The sequence below is a fragment of the Ambystoma mexicanum genome, chromosome 10 (assembly GCF_040938575.1).
Source record: "Ambystoma mexicanum isolate Mex_15411 chromosome 10, UKY_AmexF1_1, whole genome shotgun sequence".
Classification (NCBI taxonomy): domain Eukaryota; kingdom Metazoa; phylum Chordata; class Amphibia; order Caudata; family Ambystomatidae; genus Ambystoma; species Ambystoma mexicanum.
In genome coordinates this window covers 1,022,278,317-1,022,304,498 of record NC_090932.1, presented here as the reverse complement: position 1 = coordinate 1,022,304,498, position 26,182 = coordinate 1,022,278,317, and the positions used below count along the sequence as shown (strand labels likewise).

The window sequence follows — 26,182 nt, the reverse complement described above, 5'->3', positions numbered from 1 at the left end:
CTTAGTCTACCCTCCTCATCTCTACGTCCCCTCCAGCTAATTCAGAACAGGGCTGCAAGACTTATCCTTGGCCTCAAGCCCAGGGACCGCCTCTCTCCAGCCATAAAAACTCTGCACAGGCTCCCGGTTGCTCCAAGGATCAAATTCAAATCCCTCTGCATCATCGATAAGGCTGTCTGGGGCCAGGGACCACGCCATTTACAACCGACTCTCACTAACACTCCCTCCAGATCTTCATTTTCCTCCAGCACCAACTCTCTGCGTGTCAAGCGATTCGCTAAACAGCAAGCTGGTGGACGATCTCCTTCCTAAGCTGTCTCCTTCCTATGGAACAGCCTCCCCCTTCCTCTTTGTCTTTAGCCGGATTGCCTCAAATTCCAGAAGCTCCTCAAGACTTTCCTTTTCACATCCTCCCTCACCCCCACCTTCTTTGCTAAACCCCACAGTCGCTGAGATTGGTGACCATGGCACTTGCCCACCTGTGTCCTGCCCTCCCACCCCCAATCGCCTTCAGCCTCTACCCACTCCCAGCGCTTGCCTTAGGCACCCACTGACCTGTGCTTTCACAGGCCTGCACTTATTGTCAGTTCACCACTCCCACCAAGTGATCTCTGCCAGTCACTTAACAGTTTCCAGTTTACTCCTTAGCAATTACCTCCTTGTTACTCCTAGCACTTACCCCCATCACTCTCTCTCTGTACCTGCACCCTCTGAATGCTCACAAGGCCTAGTAGAATTGCCTCTTTCATTGTTAGAATTGCCTTTCATTCCCATCTCCCTCCAGGTTGCCCCGTGGGTGCTTTGAAGCACAATTTACTTGATGTATAGCGCCTTACAAATGCACAATAAATACAAATATAAAAACTGACTAGGGCTGCAACATAGACCTCAGCGGACCCTGAGGGCACTGCCACAGGGCAACAGCCCCTGAGGACTTCAAATCCTCTCTGCTCTCTCTGTGCCTCTCAGGCTTATCGTTTTTTCCTTCAAAAGCCATGGCCAATTCCACTTTTCCCTTGTTGCTAGGGGTGAAGAGCTCTGCCAGGCAGGGGTCAAATGTTCAGGACACAGTCCAGTGTCCCGACAGTCCCCCTACAGGTGGACTGTTCCATTGTCCACCATTTTACAGCTAAAGGTGAATGGCTTGTATATACAAGATGGCGGCTGTTTACATAATATTTATACATTTTAAAGGTTGTTTTTCTCAAAATAAGTTAGCACATCCTAGTAGTAAAACATGTTACACTGTAAAACATTTCATGCTTGCTTAATGTGAATTACATTTTACATTTCACATAAAAATAAAAGGTTATCGGCAACAACAAAAAATGTGCGAGTAGCATTTATGAATAATAAAATGAGAAAGTGGGTAGGTTTGAGGGTATGTATATTTTGTTAAGAGGGAATTAGTAGCCCGGGCAACAGAATGCAATAATGTGAACCCTGGTTTAAATTTACCCAGACATTACTCTGAGGCTGAAATGGGCTGGATAGAGCATGAGGACTGTTTGTAAAAAAGCACAAGCAACAAAGAGCTTTGAAAACACGTTTGTGGTTTAGGAACGTCCCGGGCACCATCTGCGCTTTCTGGTAACCAAAACCATGATCACCCACAAGCAGTTCACATTCTCTTTGACCTAGCATCCTGTGGGTGTGTCTTCCAGAGACCAGCTTGCCTTCAGATGAGCTTTTTGCTTTTTCAGAGACTGAAATATTGGGTGCCTGTGGCCAGTAACCTCAGAAGACTTCCAACAGTGAGGTTTCTCTGCATTCTGATACCCTCTCCCCCAGAGTAGCATCAGAGAATCAAAGAACCACGGCCCCATCTTAAACATAGGATTTAAAATTACCATGTCGGGGACCAACATTACATCACTATCCCACTGAGCAAATCTGAAGTAGGTTATGTGCCTCTTGCAGTAGTTTCTCTGGGAGACTAACTCCAGGTGGAGCAGATCGGGTCCTGAACAGCCAAATTTGAACTTTGAAGGCGACTGTTTGACGTTTGCTATTGGCTCTGACCCTATTTGTAGGACGCAATCCAGAAATTAGTAAAGACTTTATAAACAACTCTTCTGACTTATTTGTATCAGTGCTACACTATCCTTTGACAGTTTGCCCATCCCCCTCTGCCACACCTCCCGGTTGTCTTTGACTGCTCAGCCACTGCTTATACTATTTGAGCAATGGAATGCTTAAGGGCAACCTTGCACTCCAGTTGTGGCTAAGTCACTCTCTCCCTGTGAACGCAAGGCCTTAACACTGTCAACACTGAAACTGTATCAACTTGTCAATCTAGGGTTGGTAACTCAACATTCGAATGGATTGTGTCCTCCCACGTATTCCTCATCTTATGATAATTCGTTATCTCCAGCTTTGCTGCTTCGGAAAAAATGTTCTCGGCAGAGGGCGCTGTGCTCGAGGTCGTGGCGTCGATTGTCCCTCGACGGTCTCCGTACCGTGTCGACGTCACTGATAGTATAAGTAGCTCGAGCCGCCCGTTGCTTCAGTTCCGTTTTTCCGATCGATTTGCTATCGTGAACGGCGCGCTCTGAGATTTTCTTCGTGAAAATGTCATCTTCTTCGACTCCTTCGACACCCAAGACTGGGTTCAAGAAGTGTATCGATTGTGGATCGAAAATGTCGATCACGGATCCTCATCGAGTTTGTCTCTGGTGTCTCGGTTCTAGTCACCGAACCGATGACTGTGGTTCCTGCCAGTCCATGACCGAGAAGTACCTTCGTGAGAGGAGAGGTAAACTGTTGGTGGGGAGGGAAGCCTCTAAGAAGGCTGTGTCCAAAAAGCATAAGAAAGCAACCGATTCGAAAGAATCGGATCGACGTAGGCACTCCAAGAGATCTCGATCTAGGAGTAGATCGAGACACACTTCTTCTTCCTCGTCAAAAAAAGAAATTCGATGTCTGACAAAATCGGATTCCCCCAGAAAATGCGAGTAATCCTGTAAAAAGATGGAGGTTTTCGAGAATGCGGCCCCGACCCCCTCAAAAGAACCTCGGAAGAACCATTCCTCTAAGGTCGCTCCATTGGACGACAAAGAGAAGTCGAGAACTACCTTGGTAAAAACCAGTAGTATCGAAGATACTCGAGTCGACGCCAAGTCGTAGAAGGCTCCTCGTGAGTCGAAGGCTCCTTGTGAGTCTAAGACTCCCCGAGAGTCAAAGACTCCTCGAGAGTCAAGCACATCTCCGGTGCATCATAAAAAGCTCAAGTCATCGAATGCTTCGACGGCTTCATCAACGCCATCGGCGTCGACTGCTTCGGCATCGAAGCCAAGAGCGTCTTCGACACCTGTATCGAAGTCTTCTTCGAAGTCTTCGAAGTTCCCGTCGACAACCTCGAAGGATTTTTCTATTCCTTCGAAGGAAATTGTTGAGGAAGAAAGGAGATTTACTCCGTTGCCCAGAACAGACTTTTTTAAAGCTATGTCCTCAATTTATGAGGAATCTGGCTCAGAGAAAGACTAAGTCACTCCCTTTGGAGTTTCATATGGCACAAGACAAGTTCCTTAGGAACTCCTTGATCAGGAATCTAGAATGAGAGACCTGAGTGATACTCTACACTCTGCTAGTGGAATTGACACCTCCCCAGAGTTAGAATTTGCCAAACCTGACCCTGCAAACATGCAGACTCAGGGTACAGATGTCTTATGAACAGGGTAGTAGAATACATGGGTTGGGGTAACACTTCACCCGTGTTTGAACAGGACGACATGACAGATATAATTGTCAAAGGTCCCCAAAAAGACCCAGTTCTCCCCTTTCATAGGGCTCTTCAGAGAACAGTAGAAAAAAATTGGGAAAATCCTGATAGCATTGCTGCTACAAATAGTAATTTCCCAAAGAAATACAGACCAGCTGGTACGGATCCTGAATATTTAAAGAGGCATCTGACTCCAGAAAGTCTGGTTATTCAGGCTGCATCCACAGCAAAACAAACTGCATATCCCACTATCCCTCTGGATAGAGAGGACAAGAAAGTTGATGCCTGGGCCCGTAAAGTTTTCACTTCAGGTAGCATGGCCCTGAAATCGACAAATGTCACCTGTACCCAGGCCAGGTTTACCCATACCCTGTGGGACTGTATTTCGGCGGCGGCTGAGCATATTCCGGAAGGCGAGGAAAGGGAAGGCTTCCTGAATATAGTGAGACAGAAAGGAGGCAATGGGGGAATGTGTAACGCTCACCTGATTCCCGTAGAGGCGCCGGTCTTGACTGGGCGTATACCGTATCTTCACAGGTGATGTGTAACACACGGCTGGCTCTTTGGGCTGGACCTCTGTGCACGGTATATCTGACACGAAGGGTAAGATGTCTGCAGATAGAAAATATGGGATTAAGGAACTGGGCTATTGAATGTCTCTTCTTCCCTTTCTCTTCTCCTGTAGAACCCCAAAGGTTAACGCTCTCACCTTAGGTAAGTGTACTCCGTGCTCTCCATCTGCCTCGGGGCAGGGTGCTGTAACCAGTTTCTTCACTGGATAAGGGGAGCAGGCCTCTTGACTTCAGAGGACTGCTGTCCGTCGTTTACTGCACGAACGGTAAGTTTCAAGTAATTCTAATGTCTTTAGTAATGATGTTTCTTGTTTTGCAGGGTTCCGGCGATGGCGGATGACGGGCTGAAGTGAGTTGAAGATGGAGCCCGTGTGATGAATAGAAGCGCCTGGAAGCACGTAAGTAAGCGCTTGTTGCCTGCTTCACGATGCGCTCTAACTGTCTTTTTATTTTGCAGGTATAAGTTCGGAGCGGCTGCAGGGTGCCGGAATACCCACTGGGTTAGATGTGGAAAGGAGTAATGGCACGTGAGTATTAAAGTTCCCCAATGTCTTTAAACGCACCTTGTTTTGTCTTTCAGATGCGGGATGCAGCGCCGAAGGCCTCCGGAGCGTGCGAAGAGTTGGTAAGCTTTTGTCTTTCAGATGCCGGAATGCAGTGTGATAACCTCCGGAGCGCACGAACAGTAGGTAAGCCTTTGTCTTTCAGATGCCGGAATGCAGCGCGAGGCGTTGGTGACAGCCGATGGACCAGGTAAGTGAAGAGCTGTCACTGAAGACCGTAATGCTAACCTGTTCTTTCTTGTCTTTATAGGTGTTGCTGAAGACTGGATTCAGGATGGTAAGCCTTTTTCCTTAGGCCCAGGATCAGATGCAGAAGACACGATGAGCGTTCTGCTGCAGAGGATGCAGAATAACGCAAAGCAAGATTCATCCATCGGGTGTGGTTTAAATAGCCTCCTGTAGTGCTTAGGTGTCTCCTTCCACAGCCACGCCTAGGTAAGAAAAGAGTTCCTGCTTTCCAGAAGAGTTCCAGTGTTCTGAATCTAGGGAGTGGCTCCTGCCCCACCCAACAGGAAAAGTAGTTCCAAACAGAAGAGGATCAGAGGCTCAACTGGCAGGCAAGTAAGCAGCATGGTCTGCTGCAGGTAAGTCCACCCAAGCATTATGAGCCCGGCGCTTCCAGCGCTGGGACTGGGCATATTTATGAGCCTGGTGCCACTGGCGCCAGGACTGGGTCCAAAAGGTCCCACTTGGGACTGGTTGGCCCTCGGAACCTGGTTTATGGATCTGCTTCCAAGGGAGTTGGGAAAACCCTGACCTTTTGGAAGCAGAGATCATGACAGAATGTCTCCAGTCTGGACTGGATACTGCTGATAGCATCAGCAGATCCATGGCTACAAGCACTGTGTTGCACAGATTTGTGTGGTTGAGGAAGTCGGGGTTTTCACAGGATGTGCAATCCAGACTCCTTAACATGCCCTTTGATGGCTCGAGGCTATTTGGCAGTAAGGCTGACGAAAGCCTAGAAAAACTCCAGACCTCGAAAGCGGCAGCTAAATCTTAGTGCCTCCATGCGCCAGCCTCAGAAAACCTATTCAGGATCATCTTCCTGGAGAGGTCGTTCTTTTCGCTACTACTCCTCATTTAGTAGAGGAAGAGGACAGGCTTCTCAAAGAGGCAGAAAAAATGTCCCTCGTGGTGGACGAGGAAGAGGTGCGAAATCAGCCTCAGGAGCGGCATCTTTGCCCTCAGCCACTCCTGCAGCCGCCTCCAAATCTCTGAGACCTTGCTCCACAAGACACCAGTGGGAGGCAGGATCTCTCAACATCTGAAGGAATGGCGAGGCATTACCTCAGATGTTTGGGCACTGGAAACAGTAGCTCAAGGTTACTGCCTCCCCTTTCTAAAAAGGCCTCAGAATCATCCACCGGAAGCCAACTCCGTAAAAATTCCAGACCCACTCCTGTTGCAGGAAATGTTAAACCTGCTAGAGAAATGTGCCATAGAACAGGTACCTGTAGCGGAGAGGAACAGGGGTTGGTACTCCCCATACTTTCTCATCCCAAAAAAGGACAGAGGATTGAGACCCATTTTGGACTTAAGAAACTTGAACAAGTTCCTCAGGAAGGACAAGTTCAAGATGGTGACCCTTTCTCAGATCCTTCAGGCTCTACAACTCCAAGACTGGTTGGTATCATTGGACCTTCAGGATGCTTACTTTCATGTGCCAATCCATCCAGGGCACAGAAAGTACCTGAGGTTCGCGATTGGAAATTCTCATTATCAGTTTCGAGTTCTGTCCCGAGGGTTTTCACCAAACTAATGGCGGTTGTGGCAGCGAGTCTCGGGAGAGGGGGGATTCACGTCTACCCCTACCTGGACGATTGGTTGATCAGAGCACGTTCTCCAGAACAGACTCAGGAACATCTTTCGATCACCTGCCACTTCCCTCACAAACTGGGCTTCTCCCTCAATTTCAAGTCGTCCCACATGATACCATCCCAAAAGCTCCAGTTTATCGTTTATAGAGCTCTCCACATTCTGCAGATTTATAGAGCTCTCCACATTCTACAGATGGTAACAAAGTTCCAGAATGCCCAATGTCTACCGGCCTTCGATTTTCTCAGGTTGCTAGGCCTCATGGCATCCTGCATTTTCATAGTACCAGAGGCCAGACTGAGAATGAGAACTCAGAACTCAGTGGTCCCAGTTCTCAGGGAATATGTCGGATCTTCTGCAAGTCCTGAGTGCAGTTGCTCAGGATCTACTATGGTGGGCTTGCAACGACAACATTCTCAAAGGAGAATCCTTTTGGCAACCATGGCCGGAGATAACAGCAGTGACGGACGCCTCACTCACGGGGTGGGGAGCACACACCAACGATCTGACAATCAGCGGTCGTTGGTCTCCATCGGAGTCCAAACTACACATCAACCTATTGGAGCTGAGGGCAATCAGACTAGCGCTGAAGGCCTTTCTGCCCTCTGTACAGGGCAGAAACCTCATGTACTACCTCAACAAGAGAGGAGGAGTAGGGTCACTACCACTGTGCAGAGAGGCAATGCAGCTCTGGTTATGGGCAATACGAGAAGGAATCTCTCTATCGGCAATTCACCTAGCCGGAGAGAAAAACACGGCGGCAGACGTTCTGAGCAGGCAGAGCAGTCTCCCACGAGTGGGAGTTAGCTCAGGAAGTCCTTCAAGAGATCTTCGCCCTTTGGGGAACCCCTCAAGTGGATCTGTTACCACTGTGATCAATCGGAAGTGCGAGCAGTACTGCTCAAGCGAATTTCCTCAAAGAGGAGCTCTGGGAGACGCATTCGTAGTGGAGTGGAAGTTTCCACTGCTGTACGCGTTTCCCCCAGTCCCCGTGATTCCTCAAGTAATCAGGAGGTTGAGAAAGTTCAGGAAAACCATGATCCTAATTGCCCCAGATTGGGCCAGGAGGACGTGGTATCCGGACCTTCTAGACATGTCCTTCTGCCCTCCAATACGTCTTCCGCAAAGGGAGGATCTTCTCTCGCAAGAGGAAGGTCAGGTTCTCAATCCAGAGGTCAAGACACTCAACCTTCACGCATGGTTTCTGAGAGGTTGAGATACAAGGATTGGGATCTTCCGGATGACGTAATGGAACAAGTTCAGTAACTGGTGCAAAGATAAGAATGTGGACCCTTTTCAATGTGGCATCCCAATGGTGCTTTCTTTCCTACTGCATCTAGCCAATCTGGGGCTCCAGATAGGGACAATTAAAGGATACCTTGCTGCGCTGTCCATTTTCAAGCGCACCTTAGAAGAGGTTTCATATTTCAAAATCCCATTGATCATTCAATTCTTAAAGGGGCTTACTAATGTATACCCCCCAGTACCTTTTCATGTCCCAACTTGGGACTTAAATCTAGTACTAATATTCTTGACTTGTATGCCTTTTGAGTTTATGCACTCCTGCCCATTGAGGCTCTTAACATTAAAAACTGTACTTCTTGTGGCCTTGTCATCAGCCCGCAGGGTTAGCGAACTTCAGGCTCTCTCATGCAAACCGCCATTTACTACTAAGGATAGTCCTTAAAGTTAAACCTTCCTTTTTACCAAAGGTAGTTTCAGACTTCCATTTGTCGTAAAAGATAATATTACCAACTTTTTATCCTCCTCCTCATTTGGGAAAGGAAGAGGAGAGATTGCACAGACTAGATCCCAAGAGGGCTCTTACTTTCTATATCTCAAGAATGGCTAAATTGAGGCAAGATGACCAACTATTTGTGGGTTATACTGGTCATAAATTAGGATTATCTGTAACAAAACGGACCATATCCCGCTGGATCATCTTAGCCATAACTGAATGCTACAGGTTAGCAGGAAAAGACCCACCAGGTGGGCTTTGTGCCCATTCTACAAGGGGTATGGCTACTTCTACGGCTCTAAAGAGGGGAGTCCCGGCAGCAGATATTTGTTCAGCTGCTACTTGGAAAACAATACACACTTTTGTAAAACATTACTGTTTGGATACTGCCTCCTCTAATGAGGGTTTATTTGCCAAGGCAGTTCTGCATTCTGTCCATGAAAATTAATACTCCCACCTCCAAAATTACTACTGCTATGGGAGTCTATCATAAGATGAGGAATACGTGGGAGGACACAATCCATTCGAAGAACAAGTTACTTACCAACTGTAACGTTCTTTCGACTGCATGTTCCTCCCACGTATTCCTCATCGACCCTCCCATCCTACCCCGCAGTACAGTTTACGTTTTCTTACACTTTCCTCTCACAAAGTGTGCATCAGTCATGGGGCACGCCTGGGTGTTCCTCCTATATGTTTTCATCGAAAAAACAGAACTGGAGCAATGGGCGCGGCTCAAGCTACTTATAACATCAGTGATGACGACACGGTACGGAGACCGTCGAGGGACAATCGATGCCACGACCTCGAGCACAGCGCCCTCTGCCGAGAATTTTTTTTACGAAGCAGCAAAGCTGGAATTAACAAATCATCAGATGAGGAATACGTGGGAGGAACATCCAGTCGAAAGAATGTTACAGTTGGTAAGTAACTTGTTCTTTTCAGGTGTTTACAGTCTACCCTGGATTTCTGGAGATAGCAATGGTAGTGGAGGGTTGGATGATTGAGGGAAGCAACAATGTGTGTGCTTGAAACTCTTACACTATCTGACCGTCACTGATAGAACGGTGTACAAAGCAGATAAACCACAGCCAATATGAAGGTTTTGCAATCGGATAAAAGTAGAATATGGTAATGCCAAACTCTTACAGTAGACTGCTCTCACCTCACTTACTCTCCTCTCAACAGACTGCACTCCAGCAGGAAAGCAGCAGTGTTCCCATCGACTTATATGGCCTTCTTAAAGGTATTCTTTTTGACAGTATGTTGGATTGTCAGGTTCTCTATACCAATCCGTTTGAAAGGTAATGTTCTCTAGAGTAGTGTGGCTTGCTTGTGCAGAATAGAAAATTCAGTTTTTCAGCTTTTGCCATATATTCCTCATTTCCACATTATACCGGCAAAGTAACCTTAACACAGAGCTGGTTTATCTAATACTTCTTATCTGAGAATCTTATTCATGTCTCCTACAGGAAATCCAAGTGGTGCCGCCCAACCTCGCCAAATGAGGTGCATGTGGTGACCTCCGAACTATACCGCTCGCTTGGCGATGTGCTCAGAGATGTAGACGCCAAGTCCTTGGTGCGTTCAGACTTCCTGCTTGTTTACGGTGATGTGATCTCCAATATTAATATTTCCAGAGCTCTGGAAGAACACAGGTAAGATGTTCCCTAGGGCAGGCTTGCGTTTCAACATTTCCCTGGGACATGGCTGCAGGTGACTTTACCAAGGCAGGGCCTGTACACTGCATTCTTTTTTTGTTAGGGTGCGTATTGTGACCAATCAAAACAGCAGAGTCCAACTTACATTATTTGCTTCGAAGGGTTCCTTACTAAATCGCTGAGACATGTTTCAAATATAAAATTGTGGGCATTTGTATGTTCCATTAATGCTTTTTGCTTTTATGCAAATCACCCAGATTGGGTTCCATGAAGAGCTGCTATTTTTAGATCTGGCCTGGGGCCATTCCCCTCAGCCCCAACTCCCTCCTCCCCACAGTCCTGCCACTCCAAGTAGGAGAGTGCACCCAGTAAATGTTTCAATTTCCAGCACTGGTGACACCTAAAAGTTGTGGTCCAGTCAGAGGGCCCATGCATCCAAGAAACCTCCGCCAGGAGCTTTCAAATCTGTGACGCAAGCGGGAGACCATGGAGCCAGAGAGGGGGCCCACAAAAAAGGCTTGTGAGTGACAGCATGACCAGCCACAAATGTGTGATTGAGACTGCAGAGCCAGAAAGAATGCTGGTACGTCCAAGCAGATTTAGCAGAATGGAAGGGAAGAATTTGAGAACAAAACACACAATGGATATTGGCTGCGTTTGTGAACCGGCAACATGTGAAGGAGAGGGAAGAATCGGAGGAAGAGCGCCCATGCAGGCGAGGGACCAACAACCGGCACACCGTGGGCCAATCTGGGGAAATCCAGAGAGGAGAGCTCTGGCCACGGATGATGGAAAAGCAAGAGGATCGAAAGTTTGCAATTTGGCGGATGGAATCAAGACTTTCAGAAACACTGAGTTCCGTTGTAATCTTTGAGACCCACGTTGCACTAGCAAACTGTCACCTGCACCTGAGGATCCTTTTCTTGGTCTAGTAGCAACTATAGGTACCAGGCGAGAATACCCTAAGACGCTGCATATGAATAGCCACAGATTGGTGTCAGGCTTGGATCATGCCTTAACTACAAGGAGCCAGCGTACATGAAATGCGTATGAACAAGCGTTTTAACACCAGAACAGGAGAACTTTATTTGGTGTAAATATATTGTCAGTGGTCCGGATACAATCTGCTAATGGGATAATTGTGAAATTGTAAAATGCAGAGCGTTAGTAACGTGTCATAGAATGTTTTCCTTATTTCTGGTAATTGTACAGAGTTGAGTGGGTTATGTCTGCATCTTGTTATTCCTCTGGCGCTTCACTGTAACTTCCTAAAAAACGCTGAGTGCATACTTTTCTCATTGCCCACATGCACTAATGCTGTGAGACATCGATGATGTCTCACGAGTAAAGATTTTTAAAGCTTAAACCAAGACCATGGGTTCATCCTGGAAAATGTGTGAATATTTGTAATTTATTATAATATAAAGCCTTTTGCAAACACAATTATACTACATGAATACAATGGACAAAAACATTCCATAAAAACATTCACTAAAAAACATCAACATCAGTAAATAAAGTATTCTGCAAAACTATACATGGTGCAAATGAGCTTCGAAAAGTGCAAACCAGCTAATACTGCATTCTATTTAGAAAGTATTACAGTGTGTACTTTTCTATGTTATTGTGCACAACCCTGCTTATGAAAACACATAGACACTTTTTCAAAAACACCTTTCTTTACAGTCGTCTACTAAAGGTTGTTCAAAGGAGCAGACGGCTCCTCACTGTTCATTGTACAACTGTCCCTTCTAGTTTCAACAGATAAACGCGTAGAACTAAAATAATGTTGATGTCTGCCCAGACGGTTACATAGGACGTTGTATGATCTCTCTCTGCTTTTCATAGTTCTCGGAACAGCTCTAGCAATTCTAAAAACATAAAAACATATTCAAACATTAAAATATCTTATACCCACATTTGCTGGTTCAAACGCTATTGGTCTATATTCTATAGCACATAGAGGGCATTTACCAATTGCTCCTACCGGATTGCTGAATACCTATATTGACATCCAGCAACAATTCCTGTTTTTCAAACTTTACAGGTGACCAAATCTTGTAATGACATAGCCACATTGTAGCAGTAAATACCCTCCAATATTTGGTAGTTGTTCCCAAATACTCAATATCAAATTGGGCTAGGAATAGACCAAATCAACCTACCCATTTCCCCCGGTTTACTTCATCCCGGTGGCAAGAAATATTCATCCTTTGGTAATTTGTCTTCTTTCTTTAGATACCTGAATGTATCTAAAATGTAACAAATGTTTTTATTTAAAACCTTTTTTTTTTTTTTTTTTTAATTGAACACATTGTTCTGTATTGTGAACAAATGAACCTGTAAGCAAACACTGTCTAGCAACTGCTTCTGGATATAGTTGTACATAATGCTAAATGTGTTTCCATTGAGCTGTCAAACGCTCATGGCCCTTTTTGAACCCCATCGGCACTTTCTATGCGTAGTTTTGCACAATACTCGATGTATGTATTGATTTTTAGTGAATGTTTATATGTAATGTTTTGTCCATTGCATGTCTGTTGTATAATTGTCTCTGCAAAAGGTTTTAGATTATAATGAATAATTTACAAATATTCACACATTTGCCTGGTTCGATGCATGGTCTTGGTCTAAGCTTTACAAATGTTTACTCGTGAGACATAATTTCTGTCTGAATGTATCATTGTTGTTCCCCAGGTGTCTGCGAAGAAAAGAGATTGCCCACACATAGTTTGGAGCTAATGCTTTGAGACAGCAGAGCTTTGAGCCGACCTATTTCTACTTTCAGTGTTTTCAAGTTGGGGTTATTAGTGTTGTCTAAAAAGTACTACCCCCCCCCCCCCCCCTCCCCTTTTTTCCTTGTTTGCAGGACCCGCCGTAAGGTAGACAAGAACATTTCGGTGATGACTATGATATTTAAAGAGGCTTCCCCAGGTCACCGAGCCAGATGCCAAGAGGACGATGTCATCACTGCCATGGACAGCGCTACTGGTCGTGTGCTGCACTATCAGAAAACCAGTGGGTTCAAGCGCTTTGGATTCCCAATGGTCAGTGTTTGTTGCTGTTAAAGCTCCAGTGAGATGAATCATGGTCTAAAGGTGTAGATGGGGTTATTATCCATATTAGTATGTTGGCCAGGTGTACACTTCTAGTTGTGTCAGAAAATGGGGGCTTCAGAGCCATGGTCTGGTTCTTGATGGTTGCTTGGGCCAGCCAAACATGTCTGAAGTCATAGTTCTTAAGTGTAGATAATGAACACCTTCTGATGAGTTTCACTTAATTGAGTCTTTTGCTCAGACGCCTGAATTGCTACAAATGGATGGGAGGTTTCTTCATTGTAAACCACTTAAGATGTGCATTCTTGAAGACACTTTTGCAGTGTTATGTGCAGTTACTTTGTCAGGGTTTGGTGGGAGAGGGGTTGTGATGAAAATAATCAGTCAGATTAGGAAGGTTTCCTGTTATGTCCTGCTTCTTGAGATGGAGTTGAGTGTGCTTTTTTTTCTTTTTTCTTTTTTAAATCCAGTTTGTCATTTTTTGAAAATATCAGCAAGATCACCAAACTGTACAACATATAATTCCTGCGATTTCCCCTCCCTCTCACCTCCTTCCTATATGCAGTTCAACCCGACCCCTGTATTTCTTTGTCACAACCTATACGTTCCTACATCATGTCACTGTATTCCAAGGACAGGTTATCGTCGGTACTTGTTAAAGGGGCAGCTAGGTCCCCTCTGTCTGTTGGCGCTTCATCCAAAAGGTGAGTCAAATATTCCGTGTCATATTTGGACTTTGCTTTCTGAACCCATTCCCTTTCTGTGGGTATACTCCCCCTTTGCCAGTGTTGTGCCACACAACTCCTCTCCGCCACCAATAGAGTACGGAGCATGTGCCCCCAACCCCACACACTCCTTCTCGTACACGAAACAGCAGTAGGCTGGGCTCCCTAGGCCTTTGTATCCCATCCAGGTCTTCTCGCTATCCCAGGGCATCCTCCCAATATTTCTGAACCAGTGGACAGTTCCACCACACATGGTAATAGTCACTGTTTGCCCTTTTACAGCACCAGCAGCGTGAATCAACCTCCGGGTACATTTTCGCTAGTGTTGCAGGTGGGCAGTGCCATCTATGTATCTGCTTGAATGCCGTCATTCTATATTGCAGGGACAGCGTGGATCATTTTACCCCACAGGGAGTTGGTCAAATAAATTCCCAGGTCCCTGGCCGATTTCATATGCATAGGTAGTATATCAATGGGTTCACCCCTTCTCAGCGCCCCATATAGTCTGAATATTTGCCCCTTCCTATTGGTTTCCTGAAGCAGTATTTTCTCGAAGTGGGTAAGTTCTCGGCGTAGGTTATCTCCCCAACTTGGTTTCAACAGAACTCCCTTCAACTGCAGGTACCTAAAGGCAGAGAGTACCTTCACCCCCAAGCATTCCTCCAAGCATGTCAATGGCATGAACTTGCCACCCTCCAAGTGTCCCGTTTTCGAGAGCCCTGCCTCATACCACGATTGGAACCTCAGAGGGCCTATGATGAAATTTCATAAGGGTGGCGCCCAGATACAATTGTGGGGAGAGGGCCACGTCGACAACCATCGGGTGATGCTTCCCTTGTGCCAAACCGACCAGAATACTTCCAGAATGGGGTGTTCGAACACTCGCCTAGGGATCTTTCTGCGGAGCCCACATCCATTCACCCAGCGTTACCGGCTGTAAAATCGCATTGTCCATGTGGACCCATTGCTTCCTTGTGTCTGGGTCTAGATGGTCCACCATAATCTGCAGTTGAGCTGCCCTGTAATATGCTCCCAGGTCTGGGAATCCCACCCCCTCCTACTTTGGCAACACCAACACCCTATAAGCTACCCAGGGTTTTGCTCCTGCCCATAGAAAACCTAGGAGGGCCTTCTGTGCAGTAGCTAGGAAGTGGGCTGGCATCTTCGTGTGGAGCATTTAGAAGCGAAACCGCTTGTGGAGTATTGCCATCTTGATACAGTTTAGCCGTGCAATCCAGGAAAGGCCAATCCGTCCCCAGCATTGCATCCCTTATCCCAATGCGTCCCTTATCTTGCTCCATAGCGGGATGTAGTTTTCTCAAATATGTTCTTGCCTTTCCTCGTGATTTCGATCCCAAGGTAGCGAAAGCCCTCCCGCCTCGCCTTGAATACCCATTTACCCAGCAGGTTGTTGTCGTCATGGCACCAATTCCCTGCTAGGAATTTGACCCGGAACCCCGATAATTCCCCATACTCTTCCAATCCGCGTAGAAGGGACAGTACCAAGGGTCGTGTGTTTGTGAGGTAGAGCAATGCGTCATCTGCAAAAAGACCCGCTTTATATTCCTGTTTTATGTGTACCCCTGTTATGTCCCTGTAACCTCTCAGGCCATTTACACATGACTCCATAACTATGGTGTATAGTAAGGGTGACCGAGGGCACCCCTGCCTAGTCCCTCTACGCAGCTGCATTGTCCTAGACATGTCTCCATTAACTAGCACTCTTGCCCTAGGGGTATGATTCAGGGCCCTAATCCACCCCATCCACTGCTCTTCCATACCTCTCTCTTTAAGAAGCCCAACCATGAAGGACCAATTGACCCTATCAAATGCCTTTTCAGCGTCCAGGGAGAGGATCAGGGCCCCTCTCTTTGTTTCCTGGAGTCGTTATGGATATGCAGGGTTTTCCTTAAGTTGTCGGAAACCTGGCTGTTTTGGATGAATCCCGTCTAGTCTGGGTGGATCAGGCAGGAGAGGTGTATCACCAGACGCGATCCCAGGATTCTTGGTAAGATCTTTGCGTCTACTTTGAGCAAGGATATCACCCTATATGAAGCAGTCTGTCTGATCCTCACCATGCTTGGGGATCACTGTTATGACTGCTTCCCAGAATGTGGGGGGGCATCGCCCCCGCTTGTGTTATGGAGTTGAAAACTTTAGCCAAAGGCCCCATCAGGACTTCTTGAAACTGCTTATAGAAGCCAGCTGTGTAGCCGTCTTCCCCTAGCACCTTCCCTCACTTTAGCTGGCCTATCGCCCTCTTAACCTCCTCCCTTGTTATGTCTCCAGCCAAGATTTCTCCCCCTCAGCTTTGGGATGGGGAGTTTACCAAAATACTCCTTGTCCTCCCTCACTCCCAGTTTATTTGGTTGGGAGTACAGTGTTTAGTAGTAGTCTGCAAAATGTTCATGGATGCTCGACCCCCCACCCCCGGATCTAGTTACCTCCCTGTTCTTTTCTTGTCCTTCAGCCGGTGTGCCCTCCTGTCGTAGTGTCCCTACTCGATCATCCCCCCTAGTAGAACCTTTGTTTGGTATTGCGCATCTTCTTTGCCACTAGTTTAGTTTAATATTTGTAGTGCGCACCGGACCCAGGGGTATCCGGGCGCAAAAGGCAAAAAGAATATTCTCAGCTTGGTTACATTGCTGTAAGTTCATATACAATAAAGAAAATACAGTAAAGAAAATACAGTAAATAAAATGGGCAAGCTTAATATACAGTAAGTAACATACATACAAGTAAGGAGGGAGATATAAACAGTAGATAGTATAATATGTACAATAGTACCGGTCATATGTACAGGATGTGTAAAATGTGCAGAAGTTAGCTGGGGGAGGTAGGAAGGTAAGGAGAGTTAGATGTCATTTTCCTTGATCCATTGGATGCATTTGCGCCTGAAGAGTGGGTAGGGTTGGGGAGCTCTTAGGGAGGAGGGGCGTGAGTTCCAGTGTTGTGAGGCTTGCACTTGGAAGCTGGTGCCTCTGCTTTTAGTGCGTTTGTATCTGGGCACTGCGAGAGTATTAGAGTTGGATGATCTAGTGTGTCGATTAGGGGCGTGTCTGGTAAGTCTGTCTATGAGGTAACGCGGCACGGCGTTAAGGCATTTGTGGGTGAGAGATGCAACTTTTAAAGCAATTTTGTCATTAGTTGAGAGCCAGTTGTGAGCTCTTCTTAATTTGGATATATGCTCTTTTTTGGGGAGACTCAGTGCTGCTCTGAGCACGTTATTTTGTAGGATCTGGATTTTGTCTGAGATATATTTATTGGCTCCTAGATATAAGGAATTACAATAATCTAGCTTAGATAGAATAAGGACTCTGCCAAGGGTGGTGCATCTTTTGGGGGAGAGGAAAGGTTTGGCTGCTCTGATTAATTTGCACGTCTAAGAGGTGGAAGAGGCCAGGGAGCTTAGCTATTTTTTAAGAGAGGGTGGCATCTAAGTAGAAGCCTAGCGTTTTTACTTCCTTCGCTACCTCAATGGTGTTTCCGTTCATCAAGAAGCTGGAGTAGATGTGGCCTAGCTTGTTAATGTTGTGGGTAATACCAAGGATGATGAGCTCCGTCTTATTCAGGCATAGCCCATGTGAGGCCATTCATGCCTGAATGATGAGGTACACCCTGTGTCACCAAGGCTAAATCCTTGTCGTAATCTCCCTTCAACGGTATGAGGATCTGGGCATCATCCGCATAGTTAGTATAGGTGATACCAAGACCATCGAGATTTTCGAAAAGGGGCTTCCTGAAGATGTTATGCAGGGTGGGAGAGACGCATGATCTTTGAGGCACACCGCAGGTGATAGGGGTGGGGTCAGCCGCTGCAGATGTGGAGAACTCTCGCATGGTTCTGTCGTTGAGGAATGATTGTATACAACTGATGGCTTCCTGTGAGAAGTGGGCTGCGGTGTTAAGGTGATTGCAGAGAATGGAGTGGTCCACTAAGTCAAATGCTGCAGATAGGTCGAGGAGGAGGAGTAAGGCTGTTTTGCCATTGTCTCTGAGGGTGTCAATTTGAGCCTTAAGGTCAATCAGGGCTGTCTCTGTTCCATGTTGGGGCCTGAAGCCAGATTGGCGGACTCCCAAGAGGTGGTTTTGTTCCAGGTAATGCTGTATCTGAAGGTAGGCAACCTTGTCTAAAATTTTGAGTAGGAAGGGGACGGTAGTGATGGGTCTGTAATTGATGGGTATGGAGGGTCTAGTGTTTGTTTTGTGAGTAGTGGGTGAACCCAAGACTCTTTGAGGTTGTTGGGGATGACACATTTGGAGAAGGATGAGTTAATTAGTTTGGTAAGGAAGGGTGAGAGGTCTCTGGCAGCATCTTTAATAATATGCGCAGGGCAGGGGTCACCCTGGCAGTTAGAGGGTTTCAGGGGGCGAATAACCTTTTCCACCTTGAGGATGGTTACTTTAGAGAAGCTGAAGTGGTGGATATGATTAGGTGGTGGCACGGAGGTGGGGGTAGTGGTGCTACTAGGCAGATTTGCTTTTTTGTTGTTTATCTTGGCTTGTAGGGTAGCCACTTTGTTTAAGAGAGCGTTTTGTACGCTGGTGCACCAAGGTTTATCTTTGGTGCAGGTGTCAGGGATGGGTATGGGGGTTTCCAATTCTTTGAGGATGGTAAACATTTCCCTACTACTGGAATTCGATTGGGAGATTCTCAGGTTATAAGAGTCTCGTTTAGCCAGAATTATTTCCTTCTTGTATTTGGTAGAGATTTTGATGAGGTTAGTTTTATTGGACTCTGTCGGAGAATGTTTCCAGGTATTTTCACTTTTACGTTTCTCTAGTCTGAGGGATTTGAGGTGTGGCGTGAACCAGGTGTTTTTTTTGGGCTTACTTTTCCTAACTTTCAGTGGGGCGATCGAGTCAAGAGCAGAGGTCATTATTTTGTTGTATTTGTCGACTAAGGTGATGGGGTCTGTTAAGTCAGGCAGGGAGTGGAGGGTGGGGAGGATGAGTGGAATGAGCTTTTCAGCTGTGATATATTTTCTCTCTCGTGGGGGATCGATGGGGCCAGAGGGTTATGGGAGATGGTAGTGAGGGCATCAAGATGAAAGGTGATGAGGTGATGGTCTGACCAAGTCTGGGGAGAGATGTTGGTGATATGGATGGCACAGTTGTGGTCTGCTACCCAATCAAGGGTGTTGCCTTTGTTGTGCATTGGGAGGGTGATTTTTTTGGTTGAACCCTAGTTCAGCTATAGAGTCTGCTATGAGTGAGGCATGATGATCTTTGGGGTCTTTAAATCCGAGGTTAATGTCGCCTAGAAGGATACTTTGAGTGGAGTTTTTTGGTTTGTCGGTTAGGGTGCTGATAAGGTCTTCCTCAAATGATCCGAAGGGGCTGGAGGGGGTCTATATATGAGGTGAATAGTGAATGTTTGGGCATTAGCAGTGGGCATTTTAACTGTGAGGGATTCGCAGGAGTCTAGTTGATTGGTAGGAGTCGGTCTTAGGTGAAGATCAGATTTGGCATCAAGAGTGGGTGTAGTTCCTGTCTCTTGTCCACATGGTCTCCAATAGGCCCTCTCTATCCACTGCCGGTCTTGTTAGCCTTGTCCTCATGTCTCTCAAATCCTCCCACACCCTCCCATCTGAGCGTTCTTCCCTCTTTTTATGGGCCCCTTCCGCTATAAGAAGGCCTCTGTCGCCTTAGCCGCCTCCCACAGTTTTCAGCTGCGTCTCCTCTGTCGTTTTTTTTTCAAAGTATTAAGTGATCGCTGTCCGCAGGAAGTTCCGAAATACTGGGTCTCGGAGGCGACAGTCATTGCATCTCCAACGCATCTGTCCCTTCCTCCCTTCTATCCACCAGTCCGTCATGACCGTCTCGTGGTCTGACTATGTCACTGCCTCCACCCGTGGGGATGACGCCCTGGCCTCCTGTTCCCTTGGGACCAGTAAGAGATCGATTCTCGTGTATGTGTGGTGTGGGGGTGAGAAAAAGGTATAACCACCTGCTTGGTGGAACATGGACCTCCACACATCAGCCCAGAAGTGGTCTTGCAACAGTTGGCAGAATGCTTTGTGTTCCTTTACCTAACCTTAACCTTGTCACTCCTTTGCTGACCACCAGTCAACTTCCGGATCCATGATCTGATTAAAGTCCCCTTCCACTATTTGCATATTCCACCCCCCCCCCCCAATTCATCTAGCAGTGAACGCCTTCCGGAGGAAGGCCATCTGGTTCACATTCGGCGCATATACGGACGTAAGGGTAATCAACCTACCTTCCAGACGTCCCTTCACTGCCACCAGCCTGCCTCCAAAACATCTCTTCACCTGTACCTCCCGCAGTTACATGGCTCACGACAGAACAATCCTCGCAACCTCCTTTTTATTCATCTTGTGTGAGGCCCAATAAGTCTGCCCAACCTCTATTCCATTCAAGGCGTGTTCCATTCCCTGTCTATAGGTTGTTTCTTGTAAGAATAGCACTGCTATATTGGCTTTGCGAAGCATATTCACTGTGAGAAATCAATTGTTCGAGTTCAGCCCCTTGACATTGAGAGTTGCCACCTTCCAATTAACCATTACCCCATCTTTTAAAGTCTCCCTCCTCTCCTGTCCTTGGTCAATTCTTTCACCCAATTCAGTCGTGATGTTACACTGCATGTAACCCCCCCACCCCCTGCTCCCCTCTTCATCTGCCCCTCCTCCCCCGCATCAGTGAGCTCTTATCTGCTCCCCACTTCTACTTTGCTGGTCTTTCACCCAACCCTCCCTCCCCCAACCTCCTTAACTCCCTCCCTCCCCCTTCACGATTGGGGTGTTCGGCCGCCCAGTTCATATTCCCGGGCATACTGGCCAAACCACCAAGGTAGTAGCCCCTGTACTGTACACCATGTTACCACCTACTTCTCCCCCATTTATGTAGCGTTGTAGCGTCCATCAACCTTCCTTCCCTGCTTGATCAGCCACGGCCATTTCACCCCCCCTCCCCCACCCCTTCCCCTATTGCTCCTCCCTCCAAAGTACCAGGCAATAGCCTCTCTGCGTTCCCCTATTTCTAATACTTGAATAAAAATAATGGCAACAGCGAAACTCGTACCTCTCAATCTCCATCCCTTCACCTCTTGTGTCCCACCCCTCATTCTCCTTCAGAAGCACAAACAAACTCATAGCAACTGGATACTGAACGCGAGGCTTCTAGATCCCCATGGTACAAATGACTGTCAACAAACCTGGCCCCCCTCGGGTAGCCTCTTTTCTGGGGGAGGGGGTGCTAAGTTTCTGGAATCTCCTGACCCCTTGCATTTTGCACCTTCCATACTCTGGCCCTTGGTTATTTTCTCTTAGCTGACCCTGACCCCCTTTTTCCACCTGGTGATCCTGCAGGGGCCCTGTGAGTTCCTCTATGGCCCTTTTGATGTCTTCCTGCACCAGGTGGTATCTCACTCCTTCCAATTCGAATATTAGTGCAAAAGGGTACCCCATCTGTATTGCATCCCTTTCTCCTGAAGCCTCCTTGTGAGCCGGCCGCATTTCTTATGTCTCAGAAGGGTCTGTGCCGAGGGGTCCTGAAATATAGCTACCTTGGAGTCTTTGTAGTCAATGGCCCCCATTTGCCTCGCTTTCTCCAGGATGTTGGCCTTGTCCCAATAATAGTGTATTAGTCTTAGTCCCTAGAACCATCCCTATAATTTCCTGGATTTTCCTTTCAAGTCCAGGCATCGATTTCCCCTTCCTTTCATACCAAAAAAACAAAGGTTGTTGCTCCTCTCTGTATTTTCAATTTCATCCACTTTGAGCCCTAGACCCCCCCCCCTCTCCTCTCAATGTCCCGGAGACGGACCTCCACCTAATTGCAGCACCCACAAAGAGGCTTGGTTCGCCTCCACCCCGTAGCCGCCCTTCTAGCATGACCACCTTCACCGACATGTCTGCCACTTTCGCCTCAATGTCTGTGCGCATTCCACGAATTTCCCAGGATCATCTGGATATCGCTTTTAATGGTGCCAATTTCTGCGGAACATCGGTGGGGGTCCACATCAGCTTTTGCCGTGTCTCCCCGGTCAGGATATTTGAACTATGAAAGCGTTGCTTTCCAACTCATTCACCTGGCCCGGTACCTGCATTGCGGTATTCCCTTAGCTACCAAGTTGCCACTGCGAACCTTCTTCCCCCTCCGTGCCTTCCTTTCGACTCCTTGCCACTTTGACAGTTCACTCTAGCCTATGGTGGACCCTTGCCCCTCCACTTCGCTCTGTGTTGTCTTTCCCTGGTGCGTCTCACCAACTCACTGTCTGCATCTGAGGCCTCCTGTGCCTGTTTCCCAGCTCCTATGCGATCCTCCTGCTCAAGCTTCCTTGGTGGGACCACAGGGGCCAGGTTGCGCCTTTCCACTGGTGTGCTGGTTGCCTTCCCAGCTTCTTTGCACCGAGTCTGCCAGGTTTCCTTCCTCTATGGGCCCCTCCAGGCAGGCACCTCACTCCACTCTATGCCACTACCAGTAATAGCATGACGGCTCCAAGCTTCTTCCCACTGCTCTCACTGAGAGCCTACCCATACCTGCCTCTCGATCCCCAAGCCCTACCCCCCTGGCCTCTAGGGAGAGGGCTGCCCCTCACTTCGCTCTTAGAACCTGCTCACTGTTATTTCTCCTGGGTGGGTGGCCGCTTGACTCCGGCTCCTCCTCCTCCTCCTGCGGGTCCGCTGCTCTTGGCTGCCTCGCTGCAGCCGAGCTGCACCACTGCTCGCGGCTCCTCCTGGGGAAGCCACCCTGGGATTTGCTGCTTGTTGTGTACCTCATTGGGCTATCGACCCCTGCCTCGTCCTCAGTCGCTCCTGGGACGGCACAGGTTGCAGTAGCCTCGGCAGCTCTCTATGGCTCCTTGGCCGTGCAGACCACTGCACTGCCTGCAGAGTGGGCCTCACGTTTCGGGGCTCCATTCTCTTATGCCATGGGCTGTGGCCACTTCTCCCTCAGTCCAACGGTGCCGCTACACCTTCACTGCCCGGGGACCCCGACAGCGTGGTTCCCGCGTAGTCAACTCTGCAACAACTCTGCACTTGTTTGGGACAGGTGCCAGGGTGCTACGATCAGGCGTCCATCTTGCCTGCGCCCCCTGGTGGCCTTCAGTATTTATTTAAGGTGAAATTTTCAACTAATTTATGATTAAGAGCTCTTACATTGTTTGGTTGAGAACAGATTGGCTAGGATACACTTCATCTAGCTGTAGTAGTTTCCAACTGTTGGCGGCTGCCCCCGTTTTGGGATTTTAACAAACATGGAAATGGGTTTCCGAAGTTTGGTTGGATTACAGGATGCAAAATGTGCACACACCTCTAGCTGTTAACTAGTGATTATAGTCTTGGTGATTAAGAAATGGTGTCCGCTGCGAATGTTTAAAATTGAGGCAGAGAGTGACATTTTATGGCTGGCAAGTAACTTAAAATGTTGACCGTGGGGTACAAGATGGGGAGTGGCGGTCTCTGATTTTCCAGCGGTGGTCTCTGATTTTTCATTTATTTTGACATTTCATTGTAGTGGTGTGGTCCCCAGTTACCGCTTTTTTGGGAACATCATTGTTTTACACAATATTTGCAGTTTAATGAGCATTCTACATCAAAGCACAAACTGCACCTTTACTTGAAAATGCACCTATTTTTGTGAATTAGTACTCTAGGCTTTAAGTGGTTCTTCTCTAGGACCACAGGAAGTAAATATTTCTCTGCTTTTGTCGAGGGCAGTGCTGTCCTGCTTGTGGTCGGGTGCAACAACAGACAGGTTTTCCAATGCCAAATATGGCACCATGTATTAATAGCCTGCACTGATCATTTTCCAGTAGTATCCTTCATATGTGACTGATCAGAGTTTTACTTGTATGTGTTCTAGAGCATCTTCCAAAGCGGCACTGGGGAAGTGGAGCTACGGCATGACCTCTTGGACTGTCACATAAGCATCTGTTCCCCTCAGGTAAGCAGCTGCAAGGGTTTGTGCACTGGTTGTTTATGCGCTGTACATGAACATTGAACTGCTATAAAGATGGAAGTGAAAACAAAACACAGGAGATGCTGGTGACACTGCAGAGTTGTACAGGATTGATGTGAGGGAGTCACTTGTATGGATTTAGTAACAGAATTGAGGCAGGGTGAGTTCAGATAACCTATCCCTAAAACTGTTTTTGTTTAACTAATCTGTGGAGAATTGTGATTCTTGTGTGATTTGGGAGTTGCCTCTGCTGTGCAATTTGGGAGATCGCAAATCGAGTGAATGCGCCCTTTACCAGTTGATGTTTCAACTCTTTGCCAACAGTTCACTAATGTGGAAGTTGGAATGCAAAGCCATTGAAAAGGATTAAGCCCGACCAACTAGATCTCTGTCTTGCATCCATAATGGAACACTCCTCAGATAGGAACACCCGAGAGGCACCAGCAAAGTTGTATAACAATCACCTAAATAACTTTTTGGATAAAATGGCTCCTCCCCCCCTCCGAAAACTGCAAACAATCCTGGTTTACTAACAACTTGGTAACCCTCGAAAGAAACAAAACGAGCAGAATGTCTCTGAGAGAAAAATCGATTGGCTGAAAATAAAGCTCACTGGAAAAAACTCTTTGAAATTTATAGGAACCTTGAAAAACCTCTACTTCAATCTAAACCATATACACCATCTAGGGAAGACTGTATTAAGGTACAGCAGGCGTTTTCCAAGAAAATTATTTCTGCTAGGGTGAAAATGTACAAGGCACCGAATAAAGATAAAGGTGGTATAGCTCAGCTTGCCAGCAATGAGTATCGGTTCATCCTTTTCGTTTCCAGCCCGTATCAGATACTGAAATGTACGATTTTCTCAAATCAATGCGCCCAACTCACTGTCAAGGGGAAATTCTTTCTTCAAAATGTATCCTAAGTAACCCTAGTATTTTTGCTCCGTTACTGGTATGTTTTGTTAATGCCACTTTCTATCATGGCACCATTAATGATGTGATTAAACAGATAGCAATTACTCCTCTGCTTAAAAAAACCTAATCTCAGTCCAACTGATCCAAACAATATGCGTCCCATAACTCACCTTTTCTCTTAAAGATCATTGACAAAGTGGCATCTGTCAAATTCCACAGCGTTTAGAAAAATGTGACATTCTGCATCCAATGCAATCTGTCTTCCCTCCTCAAAATGGCACGGAATGCACGCTACTAGATTTAGTCACACATGCTTGACTTTTTGGAGAAGGGTAAAGCTGGGCTTCTAGTTCTTCTGGACTTGTCAGCTGCTTTTGATCTGTTAGATCATGGACACCTACTGGATGTTTTGCAAACGACGGGGCAATGTTCTAAAGAAGATGTAGTGTGGATTTACTCCTTCCTGAGCATCAGGGGATTGCAAATATGCTGGGGTGGTGCCTCCTTGGAAGGGTAAAATAAATAACCTATGGAGTCCCACAGGGGTTTGTCACCGACCCTCTTCAACCTATACGTGAAGCCATTTTATGATTTATTATCCACCTTGGGCGTTTATTTTGCCAATTACGCTGATGACACCCAGCTTGTAATGGAGCTAAGCGGAGACCACGAGAATGTCCAGCAATTGGATGTGCCTAAATCCCTCCAAGGCAGAGCTCATGATCTTTGTCTCTGTCCAGGCAAGAACAAAACTAAGCCCCAAGCATAAAACCGTGTACTTGCATGGTAATTGCATAGACACCCTAGATGAGATCAAGACCCTGGGCATCTACTTGGAAGCCTCACTTACCTCTAAATGGCAGGTCAACGGGGGGGGGGGGGGGTCAGTAGCTCGCATTACCATCTGAGCGTACTAAGACATGCCAAGCCTGTTTTGTGCCAGAAAAATTGTGAAATCTTAGTCCGAGCCATCATCATGCCGAGGCTGGACTATTAACGCTCTTTTTGGGGGCTAATTTATGTTGGGGAGAATTCTCATTTCTGTGCCAATTCCCTTCAATCTTGGAGCCCTCCAGCTCTTTTGCTGGACTTTAGGACTTGTTAATTTTTACCCTGGAGCGAATGCACCCTTTTTCTCATGCTCTCGTATTTTGATCTGTTTTGGATTATCTGTTTACTTTGTTTTTGAAGTGTGACAAACTCCATAGGCATCTACTTTTTATATGGTGACACACAGCACCTTCAGTGGAGTGTCACAGAGAAATCCTTTAAATTTCTGTGAAGGTTTAAATACATTTTCTTGTGAGAACTACTGTTCTCAAGAATAGTAAAGTAAAATTGACTTTACTTGCCTCTCTGTAGATCCAGCACACCTCATTGTATGCAGAGTGCTAGGGGTTACTTAGAAGCCCCTGGTTCTACTTACTCATGAAACAATTTTTTTGTTGGCCTCACTACTTTAAATGGCTGGTGGCAGTGGTTTACAT

The 26,182-nt window shown here is 46.8% G+C and overlaps 1 protein-coding gene across 1 annotated transcript in view; it reads left to right on the top strand.

Moving 5' to 3' along the window:
• EIF2B5 (eukaryotic translation initiation factor 2B subunit epsilon) overlaps window positions 1–26,182 on the top strand; it is a 900,599-nt gene that overhangs the window by 223,534 nt on the left and 650,883 nt on the right. Inside the window, exons 3-5 of the mRNA XM_069618834.1 lie at window positions 9,885–10,070; window positions 12,943–13,120; window positions 23,686–23,766. Of these exons, the coding sequence (XP_069474935.1) occupies window positions 9,885–10,070; window positions 12,943–13,120; window positions 23,686–23,766 (445 nt within the window). The remainder of the gene's footprint in view (window positions 1–9,884; window positions 10,071–12,942; window positions 13,121–23,685; window positions 23,767–26,182) is intronic.